General features: G+C 39.4%; 2 protein-coding genes across 2 annotated transcripts; both read left to right on the top strand.

Moving 5' to 3' along the window:
- The first annotated feature begins 1193 nt into the window (after positions 1-1193).
- On the top strand, positions 1194-8505 carry zmynd19 (zinc finger, MYND-type containing 19). Its single transcript, XM_034123133.1, has 6 exons — positions 1194-1513; positions 3105-3164; positions 3272-3378; positions 3980-4120; positions 5255-5435; positions 6102-8505. The coding sequence occupies exons 1-6, from the start codon at positions 1463-1465 to the stop codon at positions 6243-6245; spliced, it is 684 nt and encodes a 227-aa protein (XP_033979024.1). The 5' UTR covers positions 1194-1462; the 3' UTR covers positions 6246-8505.
- A 1430-nt stretch (positions 8506-9935) lies between these two features.
- Positions 9936-12049, top strand: tmem141 (transmembrane protein 141). The gene is made up of 5 exons (XM_034123371.1): positions 9936-10108; positions 10288-10354; positions 11303-11386; positions 11495-11605; positions 11883-12049. Exons 1-5 carry the CDS (start codon positions 10055-10057, stop codon positions 11942-11944), a joined length of 378 nt encoding a protein of 125 aa, XP_033979262.1. The 5' UTR covers positions 9936-10054; the 3' UTR covers positions 11945-12049.
- The last annotated feature ends 3567 nt before the right edge of the window (positions 12050-15616 follow it).

Below are 15616 nucleotides of genomic sequence, written 5' to 3' on the forward strand. Positions count from 1 at the left end.
GCTTTATATTTTCAGTGGATGGATGTGACACTGATGTACAGCATATAGGCTACAATACTCAATTCACATCATCAAGCTGATTTAGCAGCAACATTTTTTACGTCAAATACGGCTCAGCAGATGAGTAAAAGGCATGGATCTATTAAAGGAACTGAATACCAAACTCAAAGATAGACATCAAGACATGCCATTATTATTAGGCTACCCCTGTTCAGCCAATGGATGTTAGCCTTCATTACAATTACATTGTGCAAATATATAAATAACCTTTGACCCCAGACCCTAGGGGTTTTTAAATCTACTCTTAAGACACACTTCTTCTCCCTGGCCTTTTAGTCAGAGCGGAGCACGACTCCTGACTTTAACCCTGTGTTTTCTTTTTAAATATCTGTTGTAATTTATTGTCTTTTATTGTGATTATAGAAATGTGTTTTTATGTGATTGTAGTTATTACATGTACAGCACTTTGGCCCGACCAAAAATCGCTTTTAAATGTGCTTTATAAATAAACCTTGTTTGATTTGATTTGATTTGATTTGTGAATTCAGTGAAAGTTAAAAAAAAATCAAAAAAATCATGAGAGTCATATTCAACATAACTTGCGGTTTGAGATGTAAAAGTATACAAGCATGGTTGTTTCATTTTCAAACACAAAAGGAGCAATTCACATTAGTGCCATTTATTTTTCTTTGCAAATAAGTATTTGCTGGATAGCATCAATGAAGCATTTGAAAAATAAATTGTTTCTGATCAAAAAGGTTATCTTGAAGATAGGTCCAAACTTGTTGACACTGTATTTCTTAAAGAGGGATCTGATCCTTCAGTTATAGGTTTAGCAAATAGATTTTCCTATTAGTGTCATTCTATGTTCAGTGCCTCCCCAAAATAACATCAACACAGCTTTGGGATTGGCATCTTTTAAAGTAGCAACGTTTTTTGAGGTGACTAAGATATTATAAATAGACATGAAATAGAATAATTCATAAGAAGACAATGTGGGTCAAGCAACTGTTTGACACATTGAATATTATTGTTGAACCATGTTTGACACTGGCCACTATCCACCCGTCAAACATTTCGCGCGAAAAAAGGTGGAAGTTGTCACGAGAGTGTAATGACGTAATACCTGAAACAGACAGTCGTTAAAAATAGTCGTTTTCTGTTGGACGACATGATCGGACGTTACGTATGAGAGAAAACGTAACGTCCCGGCTGATTGGACGGCCTCACTGTTGGCTCTTTCCTTCCCGCCCCCAGCAGCTCGGCTTTCCTGAGCTAACAGCAGCAGCAGCGGTGGTGTGTCACCGAGGCTAGGCTGCTGCCGGAGAGACCCGGAGTCAGGGCGAACAGACACCCAGTTCATCCACACTGGCATCACAGCGGGGCTGAGGGGCTGCCCCGGCGAGCTTTACACCTGAACACCGGTTCGGTTGGATACGTGTCTGCGCCGCCCGTCCTCCTGATGTCGGACTTCAAGCTAGGGATCGTGCGGCTCGGCCGTGTGGCCGGGAAGGTGAGCTGGATCCCAGAACTGCCATGTGCGGCCGGGGTAGGAGGGCCCGCGGGGACCACAAAAGGCGATGGAAAATGGTTTCGCAGTGACGGGTCGATGCTGGTGAACAGCTTTAATGGTTATCAACCCATTACCTTTGCTGGAGTAGCACAGCGTTAGTGATTTCACTCGCAGTGCACGGATTAGAGGAGCCGGCCGAGGCAGACTGGTATTCTGTCTCCGCCACCACACAGTCTCGAAGCTAACGCTAACTAGCATGTAGCGGGTTACTGTTATCTGGCGTTAAACCTTGGAATAATAACACACATGTAAACACATGGGGTCGTATTTTCTCGTTACCGGTGATGGGTAGAAATGGAGATAGTGTTTATTTGTTTCTGTTCGACGGTGGTTGTTATCTTTTATAACGGTCGGTGTTAGTGTTAGCACTGCCACGCTAGCTGTGTTATTTGGATTACACTGTGAAGTGTCTGCTAATGAGGAAGCCATTATGCTCCATCAACTGATTTGTTTTGTGCAACGTGACAAAGCATAGACAGGATGGCACACTTATTCAACATCTGTGGCCGTACACGTGCATCTTTTTTTGTGTTTTAGTTCCTTATTCACTATTCAACACTTGTGGCGCGTTAAACTATGGCTGAATGATGTGTGTCACAACAAGACACTCAAGATAAAGGGTCCAGAGCCTTTTCAGTTGAATCTGTGAGGAATCAGTTACCCACCTGCTGAGTGACACATCTACAGTCAGGAGTCACACACCTTATTTATAATGTCACTCCTGTTAACAATGGGCTGGCAGTCGAGACAAAGTGTCACATTGCATGTTTAAACCTTTTGGTATGTGGACACCACCACCCTGTGCTGAGGTGTACCATGCTCTGTGTAGCGTGGGGCTGCTGTGTTGGTATCTTGTCACGTGCGTGTGAGGAAGTCCCACCTTCCTACAGAGGTGCTCGGGTATACAGATCAACACGAGGCTCTGATGGTCCTTTTTAAAAACATGCAACATCTCGAGTCCAGATGTGGTTGATATAATGTTGGATCGAAACAGCTGAAGCTTATTCTCGTGATGACGTGTACTTTTAGGGTTATGTTTATGTCTGTGTTGCAGCTGTCACCTGTAGGTCCAAAATATGTGTTTGAACATACCTACAACTGCTCATCATTTGTTATTGTACTAGCCTTCGGAAAACATGCTATATTTAATAAGCAGTCTTGTTTGACTTTGCAAGTCTGTACAGAATACTTGCATGCATAAGTATAGACTAAAGCCTCATTTGGAAATAATCTATTTAGAGGACAGAATACTTGTAGCTAAAAACATTTTTTATTTTTTTAAGATTACATTCTTGAATAGTTTGCTGATTTAAAAAAAAATGTATTTGAATAAATTCTACTGAAACAGCTATTTGTGAATCCCTAGGGGAGAAGCCTTTACATTATTTTAAATGGTTTTCTCATATTGTTTTACGCATTGGGTTTCATGTAAAGCGCCCAAAAGATTGGCAGGTCATGAGAAGATGGCTGATAATGTAGTAGTTGTGGTTCTTTAACATTAACATATTTTCTCTCCATTCTTTGATTTCAGACAAAATATACACTGATTGATGAACAGGACATACCGCTTGTGGAAAACTATGCGTTTGAGGTAATCAATTAGGATTCAGCTACAAGTCTGCATGTTTAATAAAAGTATTGATGAAATTGCATTCTCTGATTTTGCCAATGTTTAAAGGACATTTGTCTCTTTTCCAGGCGCGCATGGAGGTAGATGCAGATGGCAATGGAGCTAAAATCTTTGCCTACGCTTTCGACATTGGCAAAGGCCGCTGGGCAGGAAGGCCTTTGCATGAGCTGCTCTGGTAAGTAATTTGTTCATATATTCACAAAGGACTTATTGTCTGTCTGAGGTAAAGAGTCATAATAAACCTAAACTTGTAAGAACGTGATCAAAAACAGTTACATTTGCAAGATGAATGCTTAACAGGGCACTTTGCAGCAGCCATCATTGAAACCTTGGACAACCTAGGGTTGCATCAGCTGCGTTTCTCTTTGTGCTTCTTATATCAAGAAACAGGATTTTTATCTATACCCGTGCAGGCTGGTTCTTAGTAGCTGACTCTGTCCTTCAAAGACTTTTCCTGTTTGCATCAGCTTTATGTCAAAAGGAACAGTGGACCAGTACACTTTATCTCAAAAGTTTGGCATTAACAGTCACTTGTTATTGGTCTTTATCTTAAGTATGGTGAGCTACACATATTTTTTTTACCTAGAGTAAGTATAAAACCTCTTATGTCTAATAAATGCTGTCCTTAAAATTACCAAAGTGTTATAAAACAAGGTGCCGCAAAGGACATTACCCAGCACGTCTACATCAGTGGATGACATCTCAATGAGCCGCTGTTATTTTGTAACTGCTGAGAGACTGGTTGACTTATTATCTTGATACTTGTCTTGACCCAGGGAGAAGCACAGAGGAGGCATCGCCCCCAGCTTTCAGGTCATCCACATCAACTCTGTGACCGTGGACAACCGGCTAGACAACCTGCGACTGGTGCCAGTGGGCTGGAGCCCCAAGCCGGAGGAGATTTCCAGCAAACAGAGGTAAGACCACAGCTATCGTTTTTTTAAGTGGCTGAATTATGATTCTATCTCTGTGTAGGAACATAGCGTACTGCACGAGCTGGATGTTGTGTCTGTAGGCAAAGCCAGTCTGATTCTGTGAGGCAATAGCAAAGCCTGTGTTCCACAACCGCAATTTGTCTTGTTTCGAGGGACCGCAAAATAGATATAAGCAATTGCTCAGAAAAATAAGTAAATGTTTACCTGATTCTGACATGTACTGACATTTTTTTTCTTATTTATTTAATGATTAAAACATGTTGTTTTGTATTTTTGTTTGGCTGACACTTCTACTTTATGGAGAGTTATAGATAAACGTTAATGTTCCTCTGGTTAAAAGCCCATCATATACGGTTTCTTACAGCGTATTCATCAATATTTATAAGGGATGCTCCGATCGATATCGGCCGATATTCACTCTCTGCCGATCGATCGGTGCTCTCTATAAAGGCCAATCGTGAGAGCCGATCACATGATGTAAAATACATGACACTTTTCTCTGTGCGCAGCAAAACAAGCTCGCCAAAATGGCTTCACCAGTCTGGCAGTATTTTAAGGTGTCCGAAAATGACAATAAAATAGCGGTATGCAACGTGTGTGAAGCAGAAATCCTGCAGCTCCACCCGCTGTGACGGACCGGTGAGCGGAGCGAAACACACACTTGGAGTTAGACCTAACACACTTAGCTATTGTATCTACCTCTGGAACAAGCTAAACTAGTTATACATATATTTATTCTTCACTGTCGGGTCACTCATTACTGGATCAGTGAGCTGCAGGAGATACTGACAGGCTGTCAGGAGAGGGAGGGAGAGAGGAAAAGAGAGGCTCCCGTTATTTGTGTTATTATCCAAAGTTAATGTAAACTTGAATAATGTACTTCATTTGAATGTAATAATTATGTTGGTTGTTGTTTGTGGAAGTGCCAGTGAATGAGCCCCATTAACTGAGTTTTAAACATCACTTTAAATGGAAGATCCTCATAGCCCCCACCCACTCGATCGGTATCGGCCGATACTGATTCCGGCGATCGGCTCCAAAATTGGCTATCGGAGCATCCCTAATATTTATTGTTACGAGGCCTAACGTTTCTCCCCATGTTCTCTGTGTGTGCAGAGAGCAGTCTCTGTACTGGCTGGCCATCCAGCAGGTGCCGGCCGACCCGGTGGAGGAGCAGTATCTGGAGCTGAGCCGCACACGCTACTACAACGCTAACGGGGAGCTGGTGGAGGAAGAGGAGTGCTCCTGCACCTACTACGAGTGTCACTATCCTCCTTGTTCACTCATCGAGAGGAGGGTATGTACTGTCCCTGGACACTTTGTTGCATGTTTATGATATTATTGTTAGATTTGAATCCATTTCATGTTTTTCGTTTTTGAATTACATTTTATTTATGTTATAAGGGGAAAAAATGAAAACTACAAAATGTTCCCCTCATCCAATCCAAATTCTAAATAGCATTTATTTTTACTATTAACACTAAAAATGACAAAGAAGTTTCATATGTAAACCATCAATTAGTCATTGAGTGACAATGAGGAAGTTCGTGGTTATGTAATGATGATAATGTTTACATTTAATTTCTAAACATAAAAATAAAAATCTTGTTGAAATTATTCAGGGATGATGTAGGAAAAAATCCATGAAATTTAAAATGCAAGCATTTTAAGGATTTCCAGCACCTGTATAAAACCCTGATTATGCATAATATCTTATTGTGTGATTTTATTTTGCTTTATATTTGAAAAAGCGTGAAAAAATTACTTAATTATTAAATTGCAATGTTCTCTCTTCATCTGAAATTAGCAATACTGCATGTGTATTATATATACAAATTATGTAGTCTACCACGTTGCTAAGGTGTTGGAAAAGCTTATGAAATGCTTCAGTTGGATTTTGGAAAATGTGTAAAACAGTCCTGCAAATTGGACAAACATTAACGTGCGTCTCTTCTCTCCCCAGCTCCGGGAGTTCAACATCTGCGGCCGCTGCCAGGTGGCGCGCTACTGCGGCTCCCAGTGCCAACAGAGGGACTGGCCCGCCCACAAGAAGCAGTGTCGCGAGCGCAAGCGGGTGTTGGCCCTGGAGTCGGAGCCCGAGCGATGATCTGCCCTCACCCTCGCCTGGGAGAGGAGGAGGAGGGAGAACAGGAGAGGGCAGGGTTGGACTTGTGGGATGGGAGCGGGGATGAAGTGGGGGAAATTGCTGACAAGAGACTAACGACAGAGGACAATGTTGGTAGCTTGATTGATTGATGGACTCGAGGGGTAAGAAGATGGAGGAGGGGAAGGAGAGTAAAAGCAAAAAGACATCTGCCACTTCCCAGAACTGTAATTCTCCATAGCTTGCTTGCTGGATGACGGGAAAAGGTATTATTTTTTTCATTATTTTTCTCGAGGAGGGAGACCCTCGAGCTCTACCTGCTGCTATGGATTTTGTATGCGAGGGGGAAAAGGTTATCTTGTCGAAGAACTGGACAAGCTTCTTTGGACCACAACATGGACACTTGTCGTCATCCACTTTAGTTCCCCCCCCCCAGCTGTGGGTGTGGTGACGTCTGTGCGAACGGGGGACCCCGGTCATTCAGCTGGTACAACGGGACATGGACCTTCTCACTGTATTGCTCCCTCTCCGGTGCACAGGGCTGCTTCCTCACGGTCATCGACACCTTAGCCGCCTCCCTGTCCGTCATACCCCCCCCACGCAGCCCACACACATCAGATATATTTCACTGATTGAATCACACTACCAGTATTGAGTGTGTATGAGTGCGTGTGTATGTATGTGTTTGTGCTGCCAATGTGTACTGAAAGACATTGAAAAGCTCAACGTGGGTTATTATTATTATTATTATTATTATTATTATGGGCAGGGTTAATGTATGACTTTTCTCTTCATAAAGGGGCCATATTACACCATTTTAAAATTCATATTTAAGCATTAATTGGTGGGTTAAAATCTCTTCACTGTTATAGAATAAAGTAGCTGCCAAATAAAGGCTTTAATTTCTTTCTAGAAAGTTTCTCGCCCCATCAGTTTATTCTTTTTCTATCAATTTGATTCGACTTTTGGTACCACGTTGTAAGAAACTGGATTACATTTTTGTTTTCTTTCAATCAGCATTTTCAAAATTCTCCAGTTAGTATTTAAAAAGCAGTTCTGGGTGTTTTAAAGTTCTTGTCTTGTTATGATGCAACAGAAACAATGGTTGTTGGTCACCGTATAAGAAATTGCTTGCTCGTGATCACAAAATAATAATTTATTGTTCTCCGGACACACAGTATCCATCTCTCTCTGACATTCTTTTCTGATCATTATCTCTGCCAAAGTCTACTATGACCCGTAGTTTGGCTCTCCTGTATCTACTGGTTTAAATCCCTCCAGTCAGTCTTATTTCGCTGGTTTTTAACAGACAACCTGTCTTTTTGCACCTTCAGGGTTGTGGTATGTGTGTCGGGGGAGGGTGGCAGTTTCTTGTGTGAGAGTTTGCTCTAAGGGTTATTTTTTTTTAATAGAAATTCTATCAATGGAGCTATATTTATTTAAACATTTGATTGTGAAACATGTTTTTGTCCTGGTGATATTTGAAGGCGAACGTTATAAAAAATATGGACAATATGGGACCTTTTTATGTCACATCTCTTTGGGCAGGAAGGGGGAGGGGCTTGAACATTTCAACCCTGTTACTTGATTCTTGTTTTTCTTTCCTGATCCTGAATTAATAAGTGAGTCCTCCTCAGTGTTGCCCTTCCAGATTTTCCATGAAAACACTGCACACCATCATTGTCACAAAAAATCTTCCATGTGAGAGACGTCTTGAAGCGTAAAACTTGAATTCCCCCCTTTTACACAACTTTTTAGGAGAATTGTACTTTGGAAAGTGGTTTTATGAACTGAACCATCTCATTTGGAACCACGACAGTCAAAGTGAAATTTGTTCTGTCAATTTTATCCTTAATCGCCTGCCTTCCTTGTATTTCCTACAATGCGCACCTGCTTAACGTCTCCTCTCGTGTCTTAGGTGAGGAGTCCAGACACTTAGTAAGCATGTAACTCACAGATGTACATGCGACTCGTTGATTGTTTATTTTGTATGTGTGTGTGCGAACAGGTTTTCAACACTGCACTAAAGATTTGGCTCCCATGTTAGCTTATTTGTCATCGACGGGTCGAAGGGAGGGGTGTGATTTGGATTTTGGAGTGTACAGATTGTGTCTGAAATCTTTGTTTTGTAAGAATATAAACATTAATCACCTAGAAATAAAAGAGCTACAATATGTGAATGGAAGTCAAGTTGGGAGGGGGGGGAGGGGATATCTGACCGTTGCTTTTCCAATGTAAAATGATAAATAAAAATAAACCTTAACCTGTTTTCCATTCAATGATGCTTGTGCACAACGTAGGAAATGATTTGGTCACAGAACATGGGAAGTCGTTTCGTAATAAAAGCAATCTAAGGCTTTTATATTAAAATGTGAAATAAGGTTTTATAGCTGTTATAGTTCTTAACTTTTCCCTTTAAATCTGTGTGTGCCCACAAGAGAAGGTAAAGAAGTTAACTAATTTATACATTTATATAGTTGCATTTGCCTTAAACAACCTTATAGCTTGTTATACGCCTTTTAGGAAATGCTTTCATACGGCCTTTAAAAACGAAATAGATCAAGTGTTACCCTTTTTGTTTTAATCTGATATCCCTTGGACCTTGACTTCCCATTCCCAGCTTCATCTTCTGTATGAAGTGCTCTTTTTAAATAATTATTTGATAAATGGAAAATAAAAACAAGTTGTAGATAAGAAGTAGTTTTATGTGATGTGACAAATGCCATAGGGCTTGTTGATATTTGATCCCTTACAAATTATATTTGTAGTCAATGTGTTCTGTTTAGAATGTCTTTAAGACATATTAAGCCTTTCTTCAACTCTATGGCTTTAAAACTTGCATCTCTGGAGTCTATCTATTCTTTCTTCTTTGTCCTGTGTAACAAGAAACAGATGGGTGGTAATTTAAGCCTCTGTGTTGTTACTTAGTTGGCTTCTCTCCACCGTCTTCTCTTTCTTCTTCTTTTTCTCTTCTCTCCTACATCTTGAGGTCAGTGTGGTGTCAGGGTTCAACAGAGGGGTCGGCGGGCCCTGCTGTTGTGGCAGAGCCTGGGGCCACACATGGCGTTTAACAAACAAAAAGACAGGATACTGAGAGGACTTTATTGAAACACCAATTTTAGTTTGTTAACTGGGCCTTAAAGTTAATGCTGCTTAACGTTTACAATTATTTGCAAGCATGTTAGTGGTCAAAGTTATACAATAAGGTCTAAATGTAAAGGTCCCCTATTATACTGTTTTTCATCTATAGGTCTCAGATATATACAAAACACGTCTCTGAAGTGTTTTGCTCTAAATACCAAACAGATCGTGCATTGCAGCATCCCATAATCCCCTCTGTTTCAGCCCTGTTTCAAAAGTACTGATTCTCTGTCTGTTACTTTAGATGAAAATAAGGAGCCACTCCCCACGCCCCTCTGCGAGATATTTGGTTAAAAAAAAACATATAATATTATTAGTTGTTGTATTATTTAATGCCTTAATAATTTATATTTTTGTTGTGTTATTGTAATGTTATATTAGGTTTTATTCTTTTTTTGTATCCAACCAGAATAATCACTCTTTCTTCGATTAAAGTGCTGTTTTTGTGTTTTGCAGCCTGTGAACATAAACGTTTTATTAGCGAGAAGCTGCAGTACTACCTCCTCTCCGTTAGGCGTCACTAGTGTTTCACACAAACAGCTGTTCCTCCCTCTTTCTGGATTTGTTGGTTTGCAGTACGGAAGTTTTATAACAGAGGAGTTATGTGTACAGTCTCGGCATGAGCTAATGTTATTTTCCATCTAACCTCCAGCTTCATCCCCGTCAACAAAATGGTTAATATCGGTCTCACCAAAGTGGACGATGCGGTGGCAGCGAGACATCCGGTGGGTTTTTGTGTTTACGTTGAGTTCTTATCTCTGCAGCCTGAATATCACTGGAGGGCACAGACTGTCCAGTGAATAAGCTGCTGCACACATTGTGCCTTTTCTATTGTGTAGTTGCATAGACATGTTTTTAAAGTGTGTAGTAAAAGCTGTCTGTTTGTTGTCACTTGGTCCTACAGGGTTTACAGAGTTATACTGCCTGTCAGTCTGGTGCCTTCATGAAGGGGACTGGGACCTTTGTACTTGGTAAGTACTCTTTATTTACCTACAATATATATATTTTAATTGTGTAATACCACTAAAATAACACATATTTATTCTATTCTCATCATAGAGGATTATTTATTTCATGCCACTGGTTATTTTAGTGTTCCTAAATCAGTCCCTGAACCTCACATATGATTATATTTGACCTAGCTAAATTCCTACATGTCCATAGATTAACAACAAATAAGAAGTATTTCGACCTATAAAACTACAGACAATTGTATTTTCTTTGACCAATGTTTACCACAAGAGGGAGCTATAATCTGCAAATGTTTCTGGTATCAGTAAAGCAGAGCGTTTTCATTACATGGTGCACCCTGAACTCAACATAGAGTAATGACTTTTATTAAGATACGTTTAGATTTGTAGTTTACTTAATTCTTGGACTTTCTTTGAATATAAAGAGATTTACACCTATCTTATAATAGGATGGTATACTACACACATCACATGCAGATGCTCCTTTATTGGTCATTAGCATAGAAAAAGGAGTAATGACTGCCTTATTTATTCTTAAAACAGTTGGCAATGTTTTGATCCTCCTTGGATCTTTAGCAGGTGAAAAATAACAAAAGGAAAAATAAAACCTGTATATGCAGGATGACAGTGAGGCCTTGTTATGTTGTCAAAATAAAAATGAGTGTTATGGATACAGGATACTGAATCTGAGTCACACTGAGTTTTTAACGTTTCATCATCACTAAATAAGGTGAAGGTTACTTTATTTTCTCCAACGGAACAAAAATGTCTCGGTGAAAGGTTAATTGTCGCAAGGAAATATGTCATTCAGCATTTAAAAACATAGAAAAAGACGAATTAACTCTAAAGTTTAGTCGTCTTGGACCAAAGCGATAGATGAGTTAACTAAGGGGGAGAGCCCAAAAAGAGATGTCATTGAGATGTGTCATTTATTTGTTGCTTTTACAGGTGCTGGCTGTTTATTTGCCATTCAGAGTATCCTCCAGAAGAAGCTTCCTTATCCTCTACAGTGGAACCTGCTTGTTTCAATAGGTGAGAAATTAAACCTGATATTATAAAAGGTTTAGCACTCAAGACTCTCAACGTTTCCTCCCATCTTACCTCCCCCCTCTCTAACCTGTCCTCTCTGTTCTCCCTCAGTGGGGTCTTCAGTAGGGAGTTATGCTGTAACTCGCTGGGAAACGCAGAAATGCGCAGACCTTTGGATCTTATTGGAGACAGGAAAAGTCCCGGACAGATCTCCACCACAGGGTGAGTTCAGTGTGTGGACACAGACCGGCTCACCATCCCCCATGGCTCATATTTGAAGGTTATGAAACTTAGATGTGTTTGACGTAGTAACTGCCTTGTTGGGTCATTTTTAAATAAACATGCATCAGCAATTTATTGAAGTGAATACATTTTTCTATCAGTATTCTTAGCAGATTTATCTATGCCAGCTCTTTTCCTCAGTCATAAAAAACCAAATGAAGGCACTTTGCAGACTTTAATGTTTTTATGTGTGTCTCTCCCTGTGTTTATCTTTCAGTGTCTGAACCAGAGGTATCAAAAGGACATGAGAAGACAAAATATGGTGATGTGATGGACTGAAAATATAAACACATGTGTGAATCTACTGTATATAACGACACATTTAAAAAAATACATTAAAAAAAATACTTAATGTATTATGAAAATTATAAACTTTGAAAAAGTGCTGGTTGTGAAGTGGTACATATTGTATTTATTGGCACCCTGGTGTAATACATCAAATGAATGAAGTCATGTTCCAGAGTTTGTGGAGCTTCTGTATTTCATAACAGCATTACTGTGTGGATAAACAGATGTGTTTCCCGAATCATAGGTCAGGAATTAGTTTGGGTTTTTAGGAGGAATCCAACGTTAAGCTTGTGATCCGGTATTATTTTTTGGATGTGTTTGTTTGACATGCAACAGAATTAACACTGCACGGCCAAAACCAACCACTAGTTGTCACTGGGTATTTTATTGGATTACTGTTCGGTTAACCAAACCAGTAAGTGACCAGTTTCTGTGTTCATGTGTGGATTTAAATTCCACACTGATGAGTTTAATAATATATTTCTTGGACTACAGAGAAGAAATCACCTTTTAATGATTCATCCTTTTAAATATTTGAACATTATAACATTTTATGACCAAATATTGTAATTTATACGATGAAAGGTATGAGAAACCAAAAGTAATGTATAATTGTGACACATCTTGAGCAGCAATTTGTCCGTGTATCCAAAATAATGACATTCAAAGTAAGAGTCCAAAGGGAATTCCAACTGTATTTCATGAGTCCCAAGGGCAACGTGCAATTGTGTAGCAGCCAAATTACTCTTAACTAAGTATCATGAAACAAGCAACAAAATGACCCTCTGAAGACGATGTGTAATAATAAAAACATAAATCACAATCTTCAATGCTAAAAAAAAAAATGCTTTGAACAAAAGATCTCTATAATGAAATATTCCAGTAATTTAGTATAAGGTGCCTTATTGGAATTGCAAAGATCAGAAAATACCATATATAGCAGAGATAATAATGAAAAATACAAGCGAGAAAATAAATGTATTTACATACATACAGACATGGGACTCAGCGTCATATGTGGCACGGTGCGGATCTTTCCTTGGCAAGTATCCACATTTAAAGCTACATTTTGAACTAAATCATGCCATCTCCCATCACCCTTCACAATGACAGATGTTATGAACTGTGTGTGATTTTAAAATGGGTGAATATTGAGTAGAGGTCGAGAAGTGTCCGACCAGATCCTTCAAACCTGTGGAAAAATTTATCTTTATTCTGACTCAAAAACTGCTACCAGTGGTGCTTCTGCTGAAAATGACTTAAAATGCATTTAAATGAGATCCTTAATTTAAACATTTTTAATACACATGCATAAAATGTGTGCTTTTGATTACATTTAGCTTTTTTTTTAAACACACACGCAGGGACTCAAGCTGTACTAGTTTGTACAATAAGGTATTAATCACTTACATCCTGCACCATGGAGTGCAGGTCATTGAAACAATAGAGTCTTTCAAGCTTTTACCCCGAGTAAACGAAACAATCAAAGTCCAGACCCTTGATTAACTGAGAACAAGCAAAAAGAGTTCACTGTTTCTGCAAGCTCAAACCGGTACAGTGACACACGTTTGTACAGTGTCTGTGAAAAAGAAACTGCCTCCTAGTAAAGGTAACCTGAATAACAGAAGAGAAGATATTGGCTTTGCTTTAATGTTCTTTTTTCCTACTCTATTTTTGTGCAGCTTAAATCCACCCCCACTATCGCTTCCTCTCGCTCACATCCTCCCACTATAATTCAAATCTGATTTAACACCTTTACAATTCACTTTGGTGTCTCTCTGCATACAAAACTAATCCTTTGTCACATGAACGCTGATACTGCTGAAGGAAAAGACTTGAGAGAAACAGGAGATAATGAGGGAAAGAGGTGTGCGTGTGTGCACGTGTGTGTACGTGTGTGTGTGTGTTCGTACATGATAGTGACTCTGGAACTGAGGATCTGTACATGTTCAATAACTAAAACAAACAGCGGTATAAACTGGCACGCGTTGCAACCACTGGCAGGCCTTATAAAACCTAAAGTGTGTGTGTGTGTGTGTGTGTGTGTGTGTGTGTGTGTGTGTGTGTGTGTGTGTGTGTGTGTGTGTGTGTGTGTGTGTGTGTGTGTGTGTGTGTGTGTGTGTGTGTGTGTGTGTGTGTGTGTGTGTGTGTGTGTGTGTGTGTGGCATCACTGAATGTGCGTGACATCATGAGAAAGGGAGATGAGGAGGGCAGGAGTTAGTGCTCAGTTGTCTGACCCTGTGAGGCGAGGGAGCTGAGCTGCAACTGGACTGTGAGTCTTCTCCTCTTTCTTTCTCTTTCTGTCTGACTCTGTTATATAACAACCAGCAAAAACGCCCCAAAACAAACACTGATTAAAGCATTTTAATTCCAGCCCCACAGTGAAAAAGAAATCAAAATCTATACTCTGAAGCACTATTATTGGGTATTAGATCTCTCTCTTGCCCTAGGTCATGATCAATCCAACAAATTGATGTGTTAACAAAATAACAACTGGTGTGTGATTGACCTTCATAGGGGGAGCAGCAATTGGGGATTTATTGATTGTGTGTCCTCTCGTTCAACCCCTTTTCTAATAAAAAAAAAGTACAGTGAAATCAAAGTATGGAAACATGTGTGATTCAATACCTGGTACAACAGGTTGGTCAATTACAGGAAGTCTTTTGTGAAAGTGCAGTACCTTGACATTAATCACTGCTGAAGATTTCACAGATGACGACAAGAAGAGAGCTCAAGTCTGGGCAGGTCAGAGATAAACATGGGTCTGTGCACAGACATGTGTGACTCACCACTAAACGAAGAGAAAACAGAAGAGGTTAACCTGAAAACAGAGATGTTTGCAATGTGTTTTGTGTGAAACTTGGATTTGAGTTGTGTGCTTGGATGTGGAGCACAGTGATTTCAGCTATTCCAGCCTGACTGGTAATACATCCCGTTACATCATCTCAAATCTGCCAAGATGCAGGGGAAAAGGGGGGAAGAAACACACATTAACACTTCATTAAGATAGCATTACATGACATTACATTGTCATTGTTGCCCCTTGTAAACCCATTTGGGCTGTTTTTGAGTGTAACAACATCAATCAACAGATTTATGCTTACAATTGAAACTGTTACAAATCCCCCTAAAACTGACATTTAAACACAAATTCAAACATTTGTAGAGAGCCAAGGTAATGGAAATAAAAAGGGGTAAAATAGGGTATGGTAGGAATAAAACAAAACATGTAATTAAGCTACATAACAAGATGTTATGTAACTTTATACTTCATCATAAAGGTACATGTTGTGCTTTAATACCCTTCATTTTTCTGACAGCTTTAGTTATTTTTCAGATGACAATTGTATAGCCCTTCTGGCAGTGGTAGCTGTTTATCTCCAAATGTAAAGCTTTACATTTAAACTAATTTACGAAAAAATCCACATTGAAGGATTCTTTGGGACCTTTATGGGTAAAGACATTTCACAACATTACAGCAAATTATATTACAAGGTTTACTGTGACAGTCAGATATGCCATCAAATCATTAGTGTGTTTAACTTTACAGGGATTTTACAAACATATAATCAACATAAATGGATTAACTATTAACCATTGAAATGACATATTCAATTCCACACAAAGTTTCAAGTTATTTCATGATGAAACAAAGGGGCTCTG

Source organism: Trematomus bernacchii, unplaced genomic scaffold (assembly GCF_902827165.1).
Source record: "Trematomus bernacchii unplaced genomic scaffold, fTreBer1.1, whole genome shotgun sequence".
Taxonomy (NCBI): Eukaryota; Metazoa; Chordata; class Actinopteri; order Perciformes; family Nototheniidae; genus Trematomus; species Trematomus bernacchii.

Excerpts from the sequence above, each read along its gene's own strand:
- zmynd19 (XM_034123133.1), top strand. The coding sequence starts at position 1,463 with ATGTCGGACTTCAAGCTAGGGATCGTGCGGCTCGGCCGTGTGGCCGGG. Across the intron at positions 3,165-3,271 it reads TGGAAAACTATGCGTTTGAG|GCGCGCATGGAGGTAGATGC; the intron begins GTAATCAATTAG and ends TCTCTTTTCCAG. Across the intron at positions 4,121-5,254 it reads GAGATTTCCAGCAAACAGAG|AGAGCAGTCTCTGTACTGGC; the intron begins GTAAGACCACAG and ends CTGTGTGTGCAG.
- tmem141 (XM_034123371.1), top strand. The coding sequence starts at position 10,055 with ATGGTTAATATCGGTCTCACCAAAGTGGACGATGCGGTGGCAGCGAGA. Across the intron at positions 11,387-11,494 it reads GAACCTGCTTGTTTCAATAG|TGGGGTCTTCAGTAGGGAGT; the intron begins GTGAGAAATTAA and ends GTTCTCCCTCAG. Across the intron at positions 11,606-11,882 it reads GGACAGATCTCCACCACAGG|TGTCTGAACCAGAGGTATCA; the intron begins GTGAGTTCAGTG and ends TTTATCTTTCAG.